This window comes from Miscanthus floridulus, chromosome 7 (genome assembly GCF_019320115.1).
Source record: "Miscanthus floridulus cultivar M001 chromosome 7, ASM1932011v1, whole genome shotgun sequence".
In the NCBI taxonomy this organism is placed as follows: domain Eukaryota; kingdom Viridiplantae; phylum Streptophyta; class Magnoliopsida; order Poales; family Poaceae; genus Miscanthus; species Miscanthus floridulus.
In genome coordinates, this window is record NC_089586.1 from 118,395,257 (window position 1) to 118,411,837 (window position 16,581).

Sequence of the window (16,581 nt, forward strand, 5' to 3'; positions counted from 1 at the left end):
TGCAGGATAAAAAAAACACACGTGCCTTTTCAGTCCTTCCTCGTCGATTCACGGGTGTCAGAAAAAACGCCTACCACCTCGTGTTTTTCTTTCCATTCTCGTTCTCTCGCGCGGCTGTACGTTGCCCAAATGGTATAGATAATAAATAATTTTCTTCTGATGGGGTTTCCCTCACCCAGCGGGGATGTGTGTGTGTGTGGGGGGGGGGGGGGGGGGGGGGGGGGGGGGGGGGGGGGGGGGGGGGGGGGGGGGGGGGGGGGGGGGGAGGGGGGCAAGTTCATGGAAGGTAATCCCATTGGGGATCAAACCCACGTGCATTTTCCAACTCTCTATCCAAAGGAGTCCGTAGTGTGTCAAAGTTTATTTTCTCGTCTGCCTCGTCATCCATGCAAGCAAGTTTTTTATTGCTACCTTGGGCAAGCCAATTTGGCTCGCGGGTGCTGCAAGCCTTGCCTTGCTGCAGGTGGCGAGGCGAGGGAATCCACTGAGTGACCAAAACAACCTCTCCCACTCCATGTCACTTCGACAGAGTCATCATAATGGCAATACGATTTTTTTGGGTTTGTTTTTGTAATGTTGTTTTGTCATGTCTAGACTTCATTTTAATATAATCGGAAACAATCCTATCTGATTTGTTTTTTTTAAAAGCAATGGTATATGATACACACTAAGGGCTCCTTTGGATGCCAGGGGACCAAAGGCACGTGGAACAAAATCACAAAGGAAAAATTATACGTGCAAATGACATCCCCAGCGAACCCTGTGGGTATTCTATCTTATCGTTTGGGAACAAGTGACGCGCGTTCGTGAGGCAAGGTCGCTAGTGCAATCTGCTCGTGGCATGGAGGCGGAGGCTGCGATGCGGTCTTAGACAAATCGCGCGATGGGAGTCATCAGCTAACGGGGGGAGGATGGGGAAGCTAATTCACGAGCCAGGAAATGTTTTTTTTTAATTCCGCGTGGTTAGACGATGGTAGGGGTAGAATGGCACGCGTGTTTTTTGGCCAGGGTGGTGTCCAAACAGCCGAAGGGACTTGGAGGGAGAGCAAATCGCCGGGCCTCAGCAGCCGCGCGGAATCGGCGGGGATCCCCGTGGGGTTTGACGTACCCAAAGGAGCCCTAATTGTGCTTTTGGATCCCTGGCTCTTGCTCGCATTGTCTCACCGAGCAAGAAACTGAAATGTATGGTTCCTTTTCTCACCTGCCTCCCTACTTGTTCAAGAAAGTTTTTTTTGTTAGCTTGGGCAGCGAAATCAGCTCATAGGCGTTGGCAAGGCTCTTCTTGTTGGGCGAGGCAAGGCGAGGGAATCCAACGAGTCAACCAAACAACTAGTAGGACTATAAAAACTTCTAGTTAAAATAGCTTAATAACTCATTTTTTTAATAAAAGGTAGTTAATTTTGAATAGCTTCCAATTTTAACTCGGCTCATTAAGCTCGGCTATAGTTAGCTTTCAAGTGACACAGGATATACCAATTTTGAAGACAACTAAAAAAAGATCTAGTTAACTCGTTATCCATTCATACAAACTATTGTTCTATTTGATGCATAACGGGTTTTGATTAGGAAAAGAAATGATAGATGAACAATGCCAAGTCGATCAAGCTAGCTACGTTCAGAGAGATGGCGGATGAGGATGATTATTTGCAAGATGCAAAGCCAGCAGTCCAGCACGTACGGCTGCATGCATGCCGCGAGATGGCCTGTCACGGTGTCACCTGTGAACCATGGTCACCGGCAACTTTGGTACATGAGCAAAGCAGAGAGACCAACAGCATGTTCGTTTGTTCGTAAATGATCGTAAATTTCCAGTCAGGAATAGTATTTTTCTCTCACACCAAACCAGCCAGCAGTAAATAATCCACGATGCCGAACAGGCTGCAAGCGTCTTCCCGAAACAGTGTAGCGAGGCCTTCTTGTCACTCTCTTGGGCCCCAGCTCCCAGGAGTCTCCAAAAGTCGGTCATGTTTTCTGGCGAACATCCCCTGTTATTTTCTTTTTGACCATAACTTTTTTTTTGGGTTTCATGACTAGCCTGTCCGGTTGGCTGGTTCGTATCGTTGCTGGTTCGTGAAGAAGTACTGCTGACTGATTTGTGTGAGAGAAAAATATTATTCCGGCTAGAAATTTACGATCGTTTACGACAAACCACAGCCAAACGAACAGGCGGACTGCCATGTCACTTTTATAACCAGGGTCAGTTTTTTTTTTTTACAACATATGCCAGGGTCAGCTTTAAATCGATACAACACAATGCATTGCGTGTGAAGGTTTTCATATTCCTCGCAATTAGATCTTTCATAGATTCTATCCGCTGTTAGGGAGTGTTTAGCACAGTTACACCAGCTTCAGATAAAAATACAGTTCTACTCCTCGTAAAAAGTATGGTTTTGCTCTCTCTTTCTCAACCATCCAAACTCTAAACCCAACTCTTTAGATTTTACAAGAATCAGGCAATCCACGCTTAGGAAGCTGGAGAAGGGAGAGCTCCAAAGGGGTATACGTACCCAATTCCATTCCCATCAATCGTAGTTCGGCGAATGATGTGACGGGAGGAGCTCACACGTCTCCACCACACGCTGCGCTGCTTCTGCTGTATTGCATGGCATATCTTTCCACCGCCTGACACATATTTAAAAAAGCAAAATATCTATTTTAAATTGCTATAACTTCTGAACGGTGTATTCATTTTAAATTTCATCTGCACCCGTGTGTTCTACACGACGAAATGAACAAAACTAGACCCCACGTGCATATGTTTCAAAAAAAATTATTTTAATAGCAATTTATGTGCACTAACTTATGACATGTAACTTATAACATATAATTTATAACATACAACTTATGTGAAAATTTTGTAAACTTAAAAGTTATGAAACACAACTTATTTATAAAAAATATTAAATACAAAAGAACGAATTAACTTATAATTTATGCCAAAACTTATAAACACAAAAATATTAACACACAAAGAAACAAATTAATTTTATGTACAAAAGTTATCAGACACAACTCATGTACATAAGTTATTACAATAAGTTATTTTGTACAACAACGTGTGTACATAAGTTATATGTTATAAGTTAATACATATAAGTTTCTAATAAAATAAAATTCTTTGGAACATATGCAAGTGGGGTCTAGTTTTGTTCATCTCATCGCACATCGATGTAAACGGAATTAGGAAGTTATAGCAATTTGAAATAAATATTTTACGTTTTTTGACGTCACATGCAGGAAAGGGACAAGGAGCGGGGTGGGCGCCTGCGCTCCGCGGTACGCACTGTGCTTTACAAAAACGGAAATTTTGTTATATCGGAATATTGATCGCTACTTTCGAACGTACTGAACGTTCGCAGATCCCCCCCCCCCCCCCCCCCCCCCCCCCCCCCCCCCCCGCTAGTTGTTTGGGCACTTTTCTACCTTGGATTAGAATTTCCGAGATATGAAGAGTTAGCACTAATTCTTGCACAGCCTATACATGAAGAGACAACAGATATATAAAAAAAAACCATTCTAAGATGCCTAGTCGAAAATTCTGACCATATCTGGAATTTCCAAAACAACTCAGTTAAAACAACCATAACTTAGCCAGAACAACACACTAAGACATAAACCAAGTCTCTGTTAAACAACATCTCAAGAAACACAAAGATTGTAGGAAACTAAATGTAAGAAGTAAAAAGATGGAATGATGGACAAGACACAACCCGGCAAGGATATTGAGTTGTTGCCACAACCCTCTAATTCACGTTAGAGCACCTACTAAGGGTTATCTCCCTTAATATTAAGTAAAAAAGGCTTAAGACCCATTAATAGTACCCATTCTCCACTTTAAAATTGGTGGGTCTTAAATTAAGGACAGAGTTTGAAACTTTCTAACAAGAACACCACCAATAGTGCAAATACCAGCAATGTGGCTCCCTCTGTGCGCATGTAACATGACCATGGTAGTGAAGGGCAAATTAGATATTTATGGTGTGTTTGGCAAGGATCTAGATTCTCTTACAAACGTTTCAGGTGATAAATCAGAATCACTTCACAAAATCGTTTGGCTGATAGGCTTGATTCTGATTAAAAAAATGTTTTTTAATAAAAAAAGTCATATAAATAAAATATGCTTCAAACAGATATTGAACTTTTTTATGGACAAATAACAATTTAAATACAACCGATTTTAATTTGTTGTACTTAAAAAGGATTAAATAAAAAACGGTCTCCGATGAAAGGAGAGGTAGAAACAGAATCAGTAGAAAACCACCATGTTGCGGTTTCGAGAACTAGTGAAGGAAGAGAGAATCATTTCGGCTCCGAGTCCTACGTCCCTAGCACGGTTTGGAACTGATTCAAGCGATTCAAGTGAGAAACGGAACTGATTCACCTATCAAAAGCAGCCTTAATTGTTCCCTTTAGTCTCTTTAAGGAAGTCTAAACTGGCTGTATTCTGGAGCGAGGGAGTAGAAATATGTTCCAGCCTCAGTATGGCATTATTACATCAGTTTGTTACCCCAAACAAATTCGAGTAGAATATAGATCGGAAACCATTCTTACAAAAAAATTTGAGACGAATTTTTATAGGCCCTGTTCGCTGAAAAGACAGGCTAAAAAGTATTGTTCGTTGATTTGTTGTGAGAGAAAAAACACTGTGTCATGATTGATAATCTAGTTGGAATCAATGTTCAGAGATAAACCGAATTTACGTTTAGAACTGGATGAAACGATTTGTTTTCCACCTAGATTAAGTAGTAACTTTTGGTTGGCAAAACTGAAAGCATAGAGCATGCAAGCGATTGCAGGTCCTGCAAAGACTGCAACTGCAGCCTAACCAGAGAAGAGATTACTGTATGCAGAAGATTAGCTAAAAGGAGTAGGGGAGCACAAGGACCCAACAAAGCACTTAATGCGACAGCAACGTGGCGGGACCAGATTTGTCGCTGGATATGCTCCACAGGTCCACATCAAATCCCACATTAGCGCATAATGCCCTGCACCGAACGTGACCCCACTTAATTTTTTTAATCATTTGTCTATCAAAATTACTAACTGCCTACTACTAGCAGATGAATAATAGGGACTGTTCAGGAGGAGGAATCCCAGGCTATTTTGAGATGGGAGAAGGTTAAAAATTACAAAATCACTAGCAAACTCCAACTTTTCTTGTGAAGAAATAGCCAAGTTTCTGCACCTTCTTAATCAATTAGTAAGCACATGTGCAGCAAAGCATGACTAGATTCCTTTTTAGACGATGAAAGTAGGACTAGATTAGATTTTATTTTACTATATAAATAAAGGCTCATGTTTATTGTGAGCGGCCGGCGTGGCGAAGGGACGATGGTGGAAGGAAGTGCTACGACTACGAGGCACGATCATAGGTTACTTACCACAGCCCACGGACAAGGTTTGGTGGAAATAGGGTTTGAGCTCATGAGTCATGAGGGGTGATGACGATGCTCGTGATAGTAGCTCATCTCTCAAACAGATATAGTGTCTATATATATATATATATATATATATATATATATATATATATATAGAGTGCGATGGTAGAATTTCTTGTGTAAAGTGGGTAATGAAAAAGTAAGATCCTTGACTTATGGGCGAATGATGATATACAACCCGTTCGTTTGGCTGTGGCTTGTCGTAAACGATTGTAAATTTTCAGCCGAAACAGTATTTTTCTCTCACACAAATCAACCAGGAGTACTTTTTCACGAACCAGCAACGATACGAACCGGCGAACCGAACATGCTGAATCAGACGTGAGAGGAGTATCTACAGATACCAAGACCGTCGTAGAAACTTGAGCTTCTTATTATTTACTCTTCCTCGTGATTAGCATGTGCAGCCGTTTTTACTCCATCAAAATATAGCAGCAAGTGTATAAAAGGGCCATGCATGCAAGCGAGTCTCCGTGTTTTGAGTATGTGTAGTAATGACTAGTACCCTTGATACTCCAGCCGGTGCTTGCTATTGTCATCAAACTGAAAAACGCTTGTATGCCTGATAAAACGGAACGGGGGGGACCGGGGGAGTATTGTTTAATGAAAAAAAAAAAAGAGTGCCATATCTGACAGGCTGAACCTGACCTGCTTCTTTTTGCAAAATAAAGGAAAAGAGAGAAAAAAAACTTGACCTGCTATGACAGATGTGGGACTGTAGGAGTATGGCCATAGGTTTCTAGTAATAACTGAAGACGTATGCTTCGCTCCAAATCATCCGCAAGTTTACCGCGCGCTGTGCCTATCAATAATACCACCTCGTACATGTGTATTTGTCTCGATTCATATAGATTGAAGTGAATTGAAGTGGAACTAAATTAAATTTCATTTCATTTCACTCTAATACATATGAATTGAGATGGATATACATGCATCCAAATAAAGTCTTAGAGTGGCCGGAAAGCGGGGGAGAGGAAAAGCAGCGGAGATATGAACTGCGGCGGCGACGGCGGCGGAGGGGACGAGTTCGGGCGGACGGTGGCGCAGGCGCTAGAGGCCACGGGGTTCGCCTATGCGCCCTGTTCGCTTATCTTATTAGCCATATTTTTCAATGAAATAACAGTGTTTTTCTCTCATAACAAATCTACGAATAATACTTTTCGGTTTATCTTTTCAGCGAAGCGAAAGTGCCGCCCTGCGCCATATCACCCACCTGGCCCGGTCCGCCGCCTTCCACGCCAACCTCGCCGGCCGCGCGCTCGCCAATGAGCTCGACGTCATCCAGGCGCTCGAGGAGGTCGGGTTGACAAGACCTAGCTAATCAACAACCACATGCTAGTATTTTGTTGGTTTTGGCGTGCACTGATCAGCTATATTTGGCGGTTTTTTTGACATGCACTAGGCAGCTACTAACCTACTGCTGCCGTACTGCGTATTTTTGTTTAGTTTAGGCCACCGTGAAAATGTTAAAAAAGTTGTACGCTTGTGCAAACGCAGCCTAGACATGCACATGCACATGCACATGCACATGCACGATCTATTTTGGGGATTGCGTTGGATCCCGTTGAATCATTACCAAGGCCTTGTTTAGATATCCTCAAAATTCCAAGTTTTTTCACTCTCTCTCCATCACATCAATTTTTAGCCGTTTGCATGGAGCATTAAATGTAGGTAAAAAAATAACTAATTGCACAGTTTAGTTGAAAATCATGAGATGAATCTTTTGAGCTTACTTGGTCCACGATTGGACAATATTTACCAAATAAGACGAAAGTGCTACTATTTATCAGTTTGAAATTTTTTTCAATCTAAATAAGGCCCAATTATCATCTCAGGATGGGTTTTATCCGCCCCGCTGAAATTTTTTGAAATCCACAAAGTTTGTGCAAATTTCATCGATATTTTAATAGAGCTTTCTATGATGTACGGAGTAATAAATAATAAATCTGAAGTATTTTGGATTTCTATAGGTACCTAGCATGATTTTTGCTTATATTAAGTCATAAAAGACTTTTAGACCCCTTTGGAACGTGATAATTTTATAGAAATTATATAGAAATTTCATAGAATTTAATTTACTTTTACAAAAAAAAAAACAGCGTTCCAAACGTTCCTAAGAGAAAGTGTGCTCAGGAATCCAACGGTTGGAATGAGTCAATGCAAAGTAGAGTTAGAGCTTTAATTTAGTATAATACCAAAATCCACCCTAAATTTCAGGGGTATTTTGAACCCTTATCTCAAGCCATCAAATTCATGAGGTAAGCCCTTATCTCAAGCAAGATCCATCTCCAGTCAGAATGGCGTTGATTTTACATCGGTCAGCGCGGCCAACCAAAATTCCCTAAACCCGTTGAAAAAACCCAACCCATCCCGTGACCTGTTTAAACTGGATCTCCTGTTCCCTTCAAGCTTTGTACTTGCACCTGCTTTTGGTCCATTTTGCCTCACCATTGTCGTCCTACTTAGCTACCGCGTCTTGTCCACCTCCCCACCCTTTCCATCCACCCAATCCCCATACCTACTTCTAGAAAAAAAAATAGAAGAGAGAGAGAGAAAAAAAAAACAAGCCACTCATTTTGCAAGCGCCAAGCAATGTCGTAGCAGCTAGCAGCTCTATCTCCTCCTGCTTTACCTCCCATGAACGGAAAGTGGCAGCAGTGGTCTTTACAGCAATGCGGATGCCATCATCCACGGGTGACGGGTCGGTCATCACAGGCCGAGCAGGATGTAGTAGACGAGCGTGATCGGCAGGGCGATGAGCATGCCAAAAATGACTCTGCAAGCAGCGAGCAGGAAAAAAGGGTTAGCAACAGGCGCCGGCGACTGGAGAGAATCTTTGAACAGATCTTGGTGTGTGCTGGTGTCGTGTTTTCCGACACGGGGGGACTTACGCGGTGCTGAGAATGTCAGGGTGCACGTTGTACTCCTTTGCGAAGACGAAGGGGACAATGCCCTGGGGCAGAGCTGCCTGCTCGTTCCGCCGTTTTGCAATTTGCAAAGGAAAAAACCAAAAACAAGCAGAGCACAGTGAGAATTGAGAAAGAGGGGTCAAAAAAAGCTAACCTTTGTGCTGTCCGCCGAGGGCAAAAGGCCACGGCGAGAGAGGGAGAAAGAGGCGAGCAAGCACGAGGGGACCGGGAAAAGAAACAACAGCGCAGCGATGATGCTTTGCTGTTGCTGGCCGCGCGCGCGGGGGCGAGGGCGGCCGGCAAGACTTTTCCCGCTGCGTGTGTGTGATATCTATCCGTCTTCCCACCCAAAGTACCTGGACGATGGCGACGTGCAGAAGCGTGCCGCGGAGGCCCACGGCGAAGGACGCGGCCGCCATAACGGCCGGACCGGTCAGGAAGCGCACCGCCATGGCGAACGTCGCCACCTTGTTGCCGCACGCGATGATCCGGGGCTGCAGCGCCATGAACAGCCCTGCACGACACCGAGACCCGGTGATTCATTCATTCTACTGTTTGATAAGTAATAGAACCAGACTGAAACCGAGGTGTAGGGTCTATCTAGGAGGAAAGTTAGGCCGCAGCTGGTACCGACCGAGACTGAACATGGCCATTCCGAGCCCCGCGTCCGACAGGATGGAGATGGATTTGAGGACGATGGCCGGCATCTGGAAGTTCCACCTGCAGGACACCAACCGATCCAACAGCGAAGCTATCAATCGGCTGCCTCGCCAGATCACCCGCTCGGCCGAGTGCCGATGCATGCATGCCGTATCGGTTGGTAGTTACTACTGGTACGGACCTGAAGCAGACGAGCGACCAGATGACGCCGATGAGGCTGGAGTAGGTGTTTGGGTTGCGGATGAGCTTGCGCCACACCATGATCAGGATGAGACGGGTCATCACGCTCGTCGGCGGCATCGCTGTCGGCGCGGCCACCGCGCTGGGGTCCCCGCCCGCCGCCGCCGCCGCGGCCTTCTCGTCCCCTGCCTCCGCGTCCCTGTCCATCGCGCCCCTGTTCCCGAAGCTGAACTCGTCGCGCTCCACGTAGTCGTCCCTGTCCTTGGCTCCGCCGCCGTCCACTTGGATTGGATAAAGAAACAAAGAAACGCGAGTCGAGTCGAGTGAGTACAAATTATTAGCCCGATAAACACTCGTCGCGGCGGGAAGGATTGCTACTTTTGCGGGGGGACTTGACGGCCGCGGCGTCGTTGTAGTCCGGCGCGCCGCCGCCGAAGACGTCCGACACGGGCGACGCGCTGGAGCTCCAGACGAACATGTGGAGGTCCTCGCTCTTGGCCTGCCCGTTGGTGGCCGCCTTCTTCTTGGGCGCCGCGGCCACCGCCGGGTTGGGCGCGGGGTAGTGTCCCGCCGCCCCGGGAACGGGCGCCGCATTCACCACGGGGAGCGGGTACTTGGCGGGCTTGGCCGCGTCGTCCTCGTAGTTGGACGGCCGCGGCGTGGCGCCCGTGCGGATACCGAACGCGTCGGCCGCGCCGAAGTTGGAGCTGCGGCCGACCATGGAGTAGAAGTCGTTGTGGTTGAAGCTGGAGCCCCGGGGCGTCGGGTTCCGCGACGACTGCAGCGAGTAGATCTCGGCGTTGGTCAGGTTGCTGGGCCGCGGCGTGGTGCTGGAGAATCCCATGGAGCGTCGCGAGTAGATGTCGGAGCGCGACGCGTTGGAGCGGCGCACGGTGACGTGTATCTTGCCGTCCTCCCTGACCTCGGCCTCCGTCTCGATGGCGTCCCTCCGGCCGTCGAGGGAGACGACGTCCGGGTCGACGACGATGGAGGCGATGGCGCCCGCGTTGTCCGGGAACTGCTCCGTGATGAGCAGCCGCGCGCCGCGGTACTCGAACATGAAGAGCATGAGCGTGTACCAGATGATGCACTGGAGCACGACGATCTGCACCATGAGGCTGCCGGAGAAGTCGCCGTACATGCCCTTGAGCAGCGGGATGCCCATGACCAGCGTGTTGGGCAGCGTGGAGAGCGAGAAGAGCGTGATGGTCCACTCCAGGCTGCCCCGGCGGCTGAGGTGGCTCCACGCGGTGAGCATGGCCAGCACCATGAGCTTCTGCAGCGTGTCGGCGGCGATGAAGCGCAGGTTCATGGTGTAGGGGTTGTTGGTGGAGATGAAGTGGAAGGACAGCAGCGGCACGGCGAAGAGTGCGACGAAGCGGTTGATCCCGGAGCACTGGTCGGGGGAGAAGATGCGCCACCACCGCACCGACCCGTAGGCCAGGATCATCGCCACGTATAGCGGCACCACGGCCGTCATGACGTGGTAGAAGTCCGTCGCCGTAATCATCTTGCCTCTCCTCTCTCCTCTTCCTCCTCCTCCTCCTCCTTGAAGCTCTCTCAAGCTCCCTCTCTCACCTTCCTTCCAAGCGCAGCTCCACTGGTGAGCTGAACGCCGCTCGCTACACACTCTCCGGCGCGCGACCACACTACTCCGAACCTTAGCTTTACAGCTGAGCTTAGCTGAGAGGAGCCAGTGAGCTGTTCAATTCACTCAGCCAGAGCTAGTGAGAAGGGGACTGAGCGAGAAAGAAGGAAGGAGGAGGTGCTCGCTGCTCCGCGCGGTGGTGGGTGTGCGCAGCGTGGGAGTGTGCTTTATTTAGGCGGGCGAGGTGGCAGCGCGGCCCAAGCTTTGTTTGGACCATCCCTTGTTTGCTTCCTTCCTTGCTTTTAAGTATCATCATCAACGGTGCGCTGTGAGCGAGTGAAGGGTTGTTTGGTGCGTGTAGGTGACAGCTGAGGGAGGGAGCTTGCCGGGGCCACCGCGCTGCGTGCTGCGTGCTGCGTGCAGTGCGGAGGGGGTGGCCGTATGCGTGTGCCGATCCCCATTATTATATTATTGTACGTACGCTGGGCTAGATTTGATCAGAGATACATGTACGTACACTTCAAGGGCAGGACAAAAGATTCAGGAGGTCGGCTGATAATGTATTGTACCACCCCATGCTGTGCTTTTGGCACCGCATCACATGCGACTAGTAAATTGTAGTATACGGTAGAGTATCATATATACAACTATAGTACATGCGCCGTATGTACGTGCAGAAAGGCGTGGCAGTACATATAGATTTAGGGCAGTATATTATTAAACTGAAATCCGGAGTTATACGAGCTGACAGCTGAGCTATACGTTTGGTCGAACTGGGGTGATAATGGAGGCAGTAGTCACTGCCTTGGAGTAGGTCGTGTAAAAATGGTTGGAACGTGATGCTCTCTCAGGCTCATGGTTTTATGTTAATATAGCCAGGAAGAGCCTCTGGCGTGGCGGTGCAACTTGTACAACGAGAAGAAGCTAATTACTTTGATAACTCTAGATTACATCACAAGATTACATCAATCAGGAGATACCTATCCTATCTAAGCGAAGCCGTGATACTTACCTTCACCCGCAATCTAAGCCTGAGCGCACAACCAATCTTCAGGAGATATCAATCAATCATCAATCAACCAGATATTGCGGTCACGTGATCCTATTGGATATTTTTAACATCCCCCCTCAATCACAACTTATCAGCGAGGTTGAAATTGTCTCTGAACATGACCATTTGCTTCTCTGGAAGAGGCTTAGTGAAGCCATCGGCGATCTGATCCGTAGTGCTGATGAATCTGATGTCTAGGCGCTTTGCTACAACTTGTTCGCGTACAAAATGAAAATCGATCTCTATATGCTTGGTGCGTGCATGAAATACAGGGTTAGCCAATAGGTACTTTGCGCCAAGATTATCACACCATAAACATGTTGCCAAAGGATATGGAATACCTAACTCATCAAGTAATTTTTGTACCCATATTACCTCTGCAGTAGCGTTGGCCAAAGACTTGTATTCAGCTTTTATACTTAATCTTGAAACCGTAGGCTGTTTTCTTGTGCACCATGACACTAGGTTGCAACCTAGGAATACAGCAAAGCCTCCTGTAGATCGTCTGTCATCAGGGCAACCGGCCCAATCAACATCTGAAAAAGCACTTATAAGCATAGAGTTAGATTTTCTAATTTTTAACCCTAGGTCGATTATTCCTTGTACATATCTCAATATTCTCTTCACGGCTTCCCAATGAACGGTCGTCGGTGAGTGAAGGAATTGGCAAACTTTGTTGACCAAAAAGACAGATCTGGTCATGTGAGGTTGAGATACTAGAGAGCTCCAACAATGCTTCTGTATCTGGTTGAGTCCTCCACTCCTAACCGAGTGCCACTAGTGACTGAAAGCTTTTCGGTAGTATTAAGGGATATTTTGATGGGTTTACACAGCTGCATATTAACTCTCTTGAGGATATCAGAAGCATATCGTTCCTGTGTCAAAAGCAATTCACCTTTCTTTCTTTGAACCTTTATGCAAGAAAATAGTGAAGGTTCCCAAGATCTTTGATTGCAAAGTCCTTCTCTAAATCTCGGAGAAGAGCATCCACTGCTTCCTGTGATGAACTGGCCACAATTATATCATCAACATATACAAGCATAAAGATGACATGATTTCCTTTCTGATAAAATAATAATGATGTGTCAGCTTTGGAGGGAACAAAGGCTAGACTCTGAAGTTTACCACACAACCTAGAATACTAGGCATGTGGTGCTTGTTTTAAACCATATAGGGATCTGTCAAGTTTGCATAAGTGATGTGGTTTGGTCTTATCTTCATAACCTGGCGGCTGTTTCATGTATACCTCTTCTTCAAGGAAACCATGCAAGAAAGCGTTCTGAACATCGAGTTGCCTCAAACACCAATCCTTAGACATAGCTAGAGAGAGCACAAGACGAATTGTGGCTGCTTTCACTACAGGACTAAAAGTATCCTCATAATCAATGCCATATCGTTGTTTGAACCCCTTTGCTACTAAGCGTGCCTTATATCTGTCAATTTTCCTATCTGATCTTCTTTTGATTTTATAGACCCACTTGCAATCTATCACATTTTTATCTTTTTGAGGTGGAACTAGATGCCAAGTTTTATTCCTGATCAATGCATCAAATTCAACATCCAAAGCACGCTTCTAATTATTATCGACTAAGGCATGTTGCAAATCAATAGGACCTTCAGTGATGGCTGCTAACTGACCATATCGAATAGTTCCATCAGTGTAAATTTTTTATTTGCGTATACCTTGTTGTAGACGTGTGGTGGGTCACTGGAGAGCCGGTGCTGCAGGCGATGTAGAAGATCCGGTGGGTTGATCTGTGGCTGGCGCAGAAGATCCGGCGAGCGAAGATTCGGTGGGTTGATCTATGGCTGGCGCAGAAGATGCGGCGAGCGGCGGACCCAAGGGAGATTCTCCACCACCCGTCGAAATATCATGTCCCCCCGTCCGCGGAGCCAGGCGAGGCGAGTTCGAGACAGGTGGCGCACACGGAGAGGATGCCGATGGAGCAGACATGTTTGTCACGAGCGCAGGAGCTGACGTCGCTAGATCCAAGACCGATCCTGTCGGCTCCATAGTGGAAGGTGCCGATGAATCAGCCTGGGGATCGCCGCCTGTTCCTGCCAAAACGAGAAATTGCTCGAGGAGCATGAAATGACGTCCTTTTCTAGCCAGGTTTGGTTCGTTTGACGCCGAATTTTTTTTCATGTGCTGCACGCTTAGACATAGGGTTAGTATGCAGGGAATCATTATCAAAATGATATGAAAAATTATCATCCCCCAAAATCATGTGAAGGATTTGTCAAAGTTGGAGGAAAGAGGAGAATTTCATATCGTAATCGAGCACCGGCGTTTGGGTGGAGTTCGGTGAAGGGGAAGACATGTTCATCGAAGACCACGTCTCGAGAAATATAGACACGCCCTTCATTGACATCCAGACACTTGAACCCCTTGTGTATGTTACTATATCCTAGGAAGACACAGCTGAAAGGTCCTTATTTGGTTTTGGTAATTGAGTGACAACCTAGGTGGACTAATTGTGTTTATGTGAGATACATAGGTGATTAGTCCACAGGTACATGTGTGTGAGCAACATATGCCATGAAGGTGAAAATGGCTTGGAAATATTGCAAAGCTCACACATGTGATGATGAAGGAGCTTAAATGCACATGAGACATGACATTGAGTCATGTGATCAAGGTGGAGAAGATTAAGACAAGACTTGGCTTGATGGACCGGTTGCAAGCGTGAAGGGCAAGTCGAAGGCTTTGGAGTGATGGACCGCGTGACGGTGAAGCTTGAGTAAGACTTGGCGCCGATGGACGATGGCAACGGTGAAGAGCACGTAGAGTCAAGATCGATGAACCAATATGATCATGTGATGATATGAAGTGGATCATATCATTGTTGATCGTGTTGGTGCATGTGTTGCATCGACATTAAAGGAGATGGAATGGAATGCGCAAGGCAAAGGTATAACCTAGGGCATTTCATTTCACCGGTCATAGGTGTGTAGAGAAGTTTATGACCGGGTTTAGGATAGATGGCCATACTATCAAGAGGGGCAAACTTGTTTGCATATCGGTCATCTAGTGCCACTCGAGTGATCTAACTTTGCATTGTCGCTAGGATCAAGTGGCATGGCAAGTTGAGTGGCTAACATCCTTTGGGAAATGATTGTGAAAATGCTAACACACTTACACATGGTGGTGTACACTTGGTGGTGTTGGCACATTTACAAAGGAGGTGGTGTTTGCAGGGGTGAGATGGGTGGCGGGATTTGGCGCTTTCGGGAAAATGGAATGCCTATTTTCTACTGCGCCGGATGCAAATTCTTGTGGTTAGCACACTTGAGCAAGGGTGAAGAGAATGGAGGAGATGCCAGCGTCGGTCCAGTGACCGGACGCTGAATCCAAAAGCATCGGACGCTGACTGCCTTCGTCCGATCGCGTTGACTGTCGGTACAGTGGCTAGGGTTTACCACCGGACGCTGGCTATGTCCGGTCGAGGTGGACCGGACGCGTCCGGTTGAGGAAAACCAGGTTTCGACCCTTGCTGTACTCGACCGAACGCTGAGGTTTCAGCGTCCGGTCAGTTTTAACCGGACGCGTCCGGTCGAGGTCGGTACCTTACTAGAAACGACCGAACGCTGGGGGTTCAGCGTCCGGTCAGTTGAAAGCTGCTGCATCCGATCAAGTCAAGTGACCGTTGGAACCGGGACACGTGGTCGTCTGCGAGCGATTGGACGCTGAGGTCCAGTGTCCGGTCAACACGACCGGAGCGTCCGGTCGGCCCGACCGTTGCCCAGTGAAGGGGTAACGGCTAGTTTAGCCCTTGGGACTATAAATAGAAGTGGCCTTCGGCCATGGCTGGTGTGGAGCACCTTGGGGGACTTTGTGTCCATGCTTAAGAGTGCTTGGGAGCCCTCCATCTCACACATACTTGATAGCGATCATCCGATTGTGTGAGTGAGCGATTCTAGTGCGATTGCATCGTGAGGTTGCATCGAGTGGCACTAGGTGATTGAGTTGTGAGCCGATGGTGCTTGTTATTCTTGGAGGTTGCCACCTCCTAGACGGCTTAGTGGTGGTCTCTGTCGAAGCGCACAAGAAGCTTGTGCGGCGCTCCGGAGAAGAGCTTGTGAGGGGCATTGTGCTCGCCCCGTGGGAGCCACAAAGAGCAACTCTAGTAAAGCGTGTCATTGAGCTATCCTCACTCAAGGGGTAGGTTCTTGCGGCGCCCGACGTGCGGGCTTAGCGGGTGATGCTAATTAGCCGCCGAACCACCAAGTGAGCGGTCGACACAACGGGGACTAGCGTGTTGGCAAACACGTGAACCTTGGGAGAAAAATCATCGTGTCAACCTTGTTCTTCCCGTTGGTTTGCATCCCCATTACACAAGCTTGCAATTACTTTTATACATATTAAGTTTGTGTAGTTGCTCTTGTAATTAGATAGCTTGTGTAGCTTGCTAATTACCTTCTTGCTTGTGTAGCATAGAAGTAGCTCCCTTGCGTGGCTAATTTGGTTTTAGTAACCTTGTTAGTCACATTGCTTGGTTTGTGTAGCTAAGTGTTTGCGCTCTCTAATTAGGCATTGGTTGCCTTGTTATTGAGCATTGCTAGTGAGCTTAGTTAGCTTTGTGCTTTTGCTTACTAGCATGTGTAGGAGCTCCCTTGTTGCTTAAAGTACTAGTGGCATAGGTTTGTGTAACCTTGCTCCTAGAATTATTTAGGAGAGCTCTAACTAGCCTGGCACCTTTGTTGCATAATTGTTATCTTTGCAAGGTGCTAATGAACATATATAGTGGAGTATAG

General features: G+C 47.0%; 1 protein-coding gene across 2 annotated transcripts; it reads right to left on the reverse strand.

Moving 5' to 3' along the window:
* Positions 1 to 7,628: 7,628 nt before the first annotated feature.
* On the reverse strand, positions 7,629 to 11,052 carry LOC136467719 (auxin efflux carrier component 1a-like). 2 transcript variants are annotated; one of them, XM_066466489.1, is made up of 6 exons: positions 9,566 to 11,051; positions 9,189 to 9,468; positions 8,982 to 9,067; positions 8,704 to 8,861; positions 8,330 to 8,406; positions 7,634 to 8,214 (listed from the first exon to the last, which is right to left on the reverse strand). In XM_066466489.1, the coding sequence occupies exons 1-6, from the start codon at positions 10,695 to 10,697 to the stop codon at positions 8,148 to 8,150; spliced, it is 1,800 nt and encodes a 599-aa protein (XP_066322586.1). In that variant the 5' UTR covers positions 10,698 to 11,051; the 3' UTR covers positions 7,634 to 8,147. The 2 variants fall into 2 exon arrangements, with proteins under 2 accessions (XP_066322587.1, XP_066322586.1); XM_066466490.1 differs by lacking the exon at positions 8,982 to 9,067 and having other exon boundaries at positions 7,629 to 8,214; positions 9,566 to 11,052.
* Between the last annotated feature and the right edge of the window lie 5,529 nt (positions 11,053 to 16,581).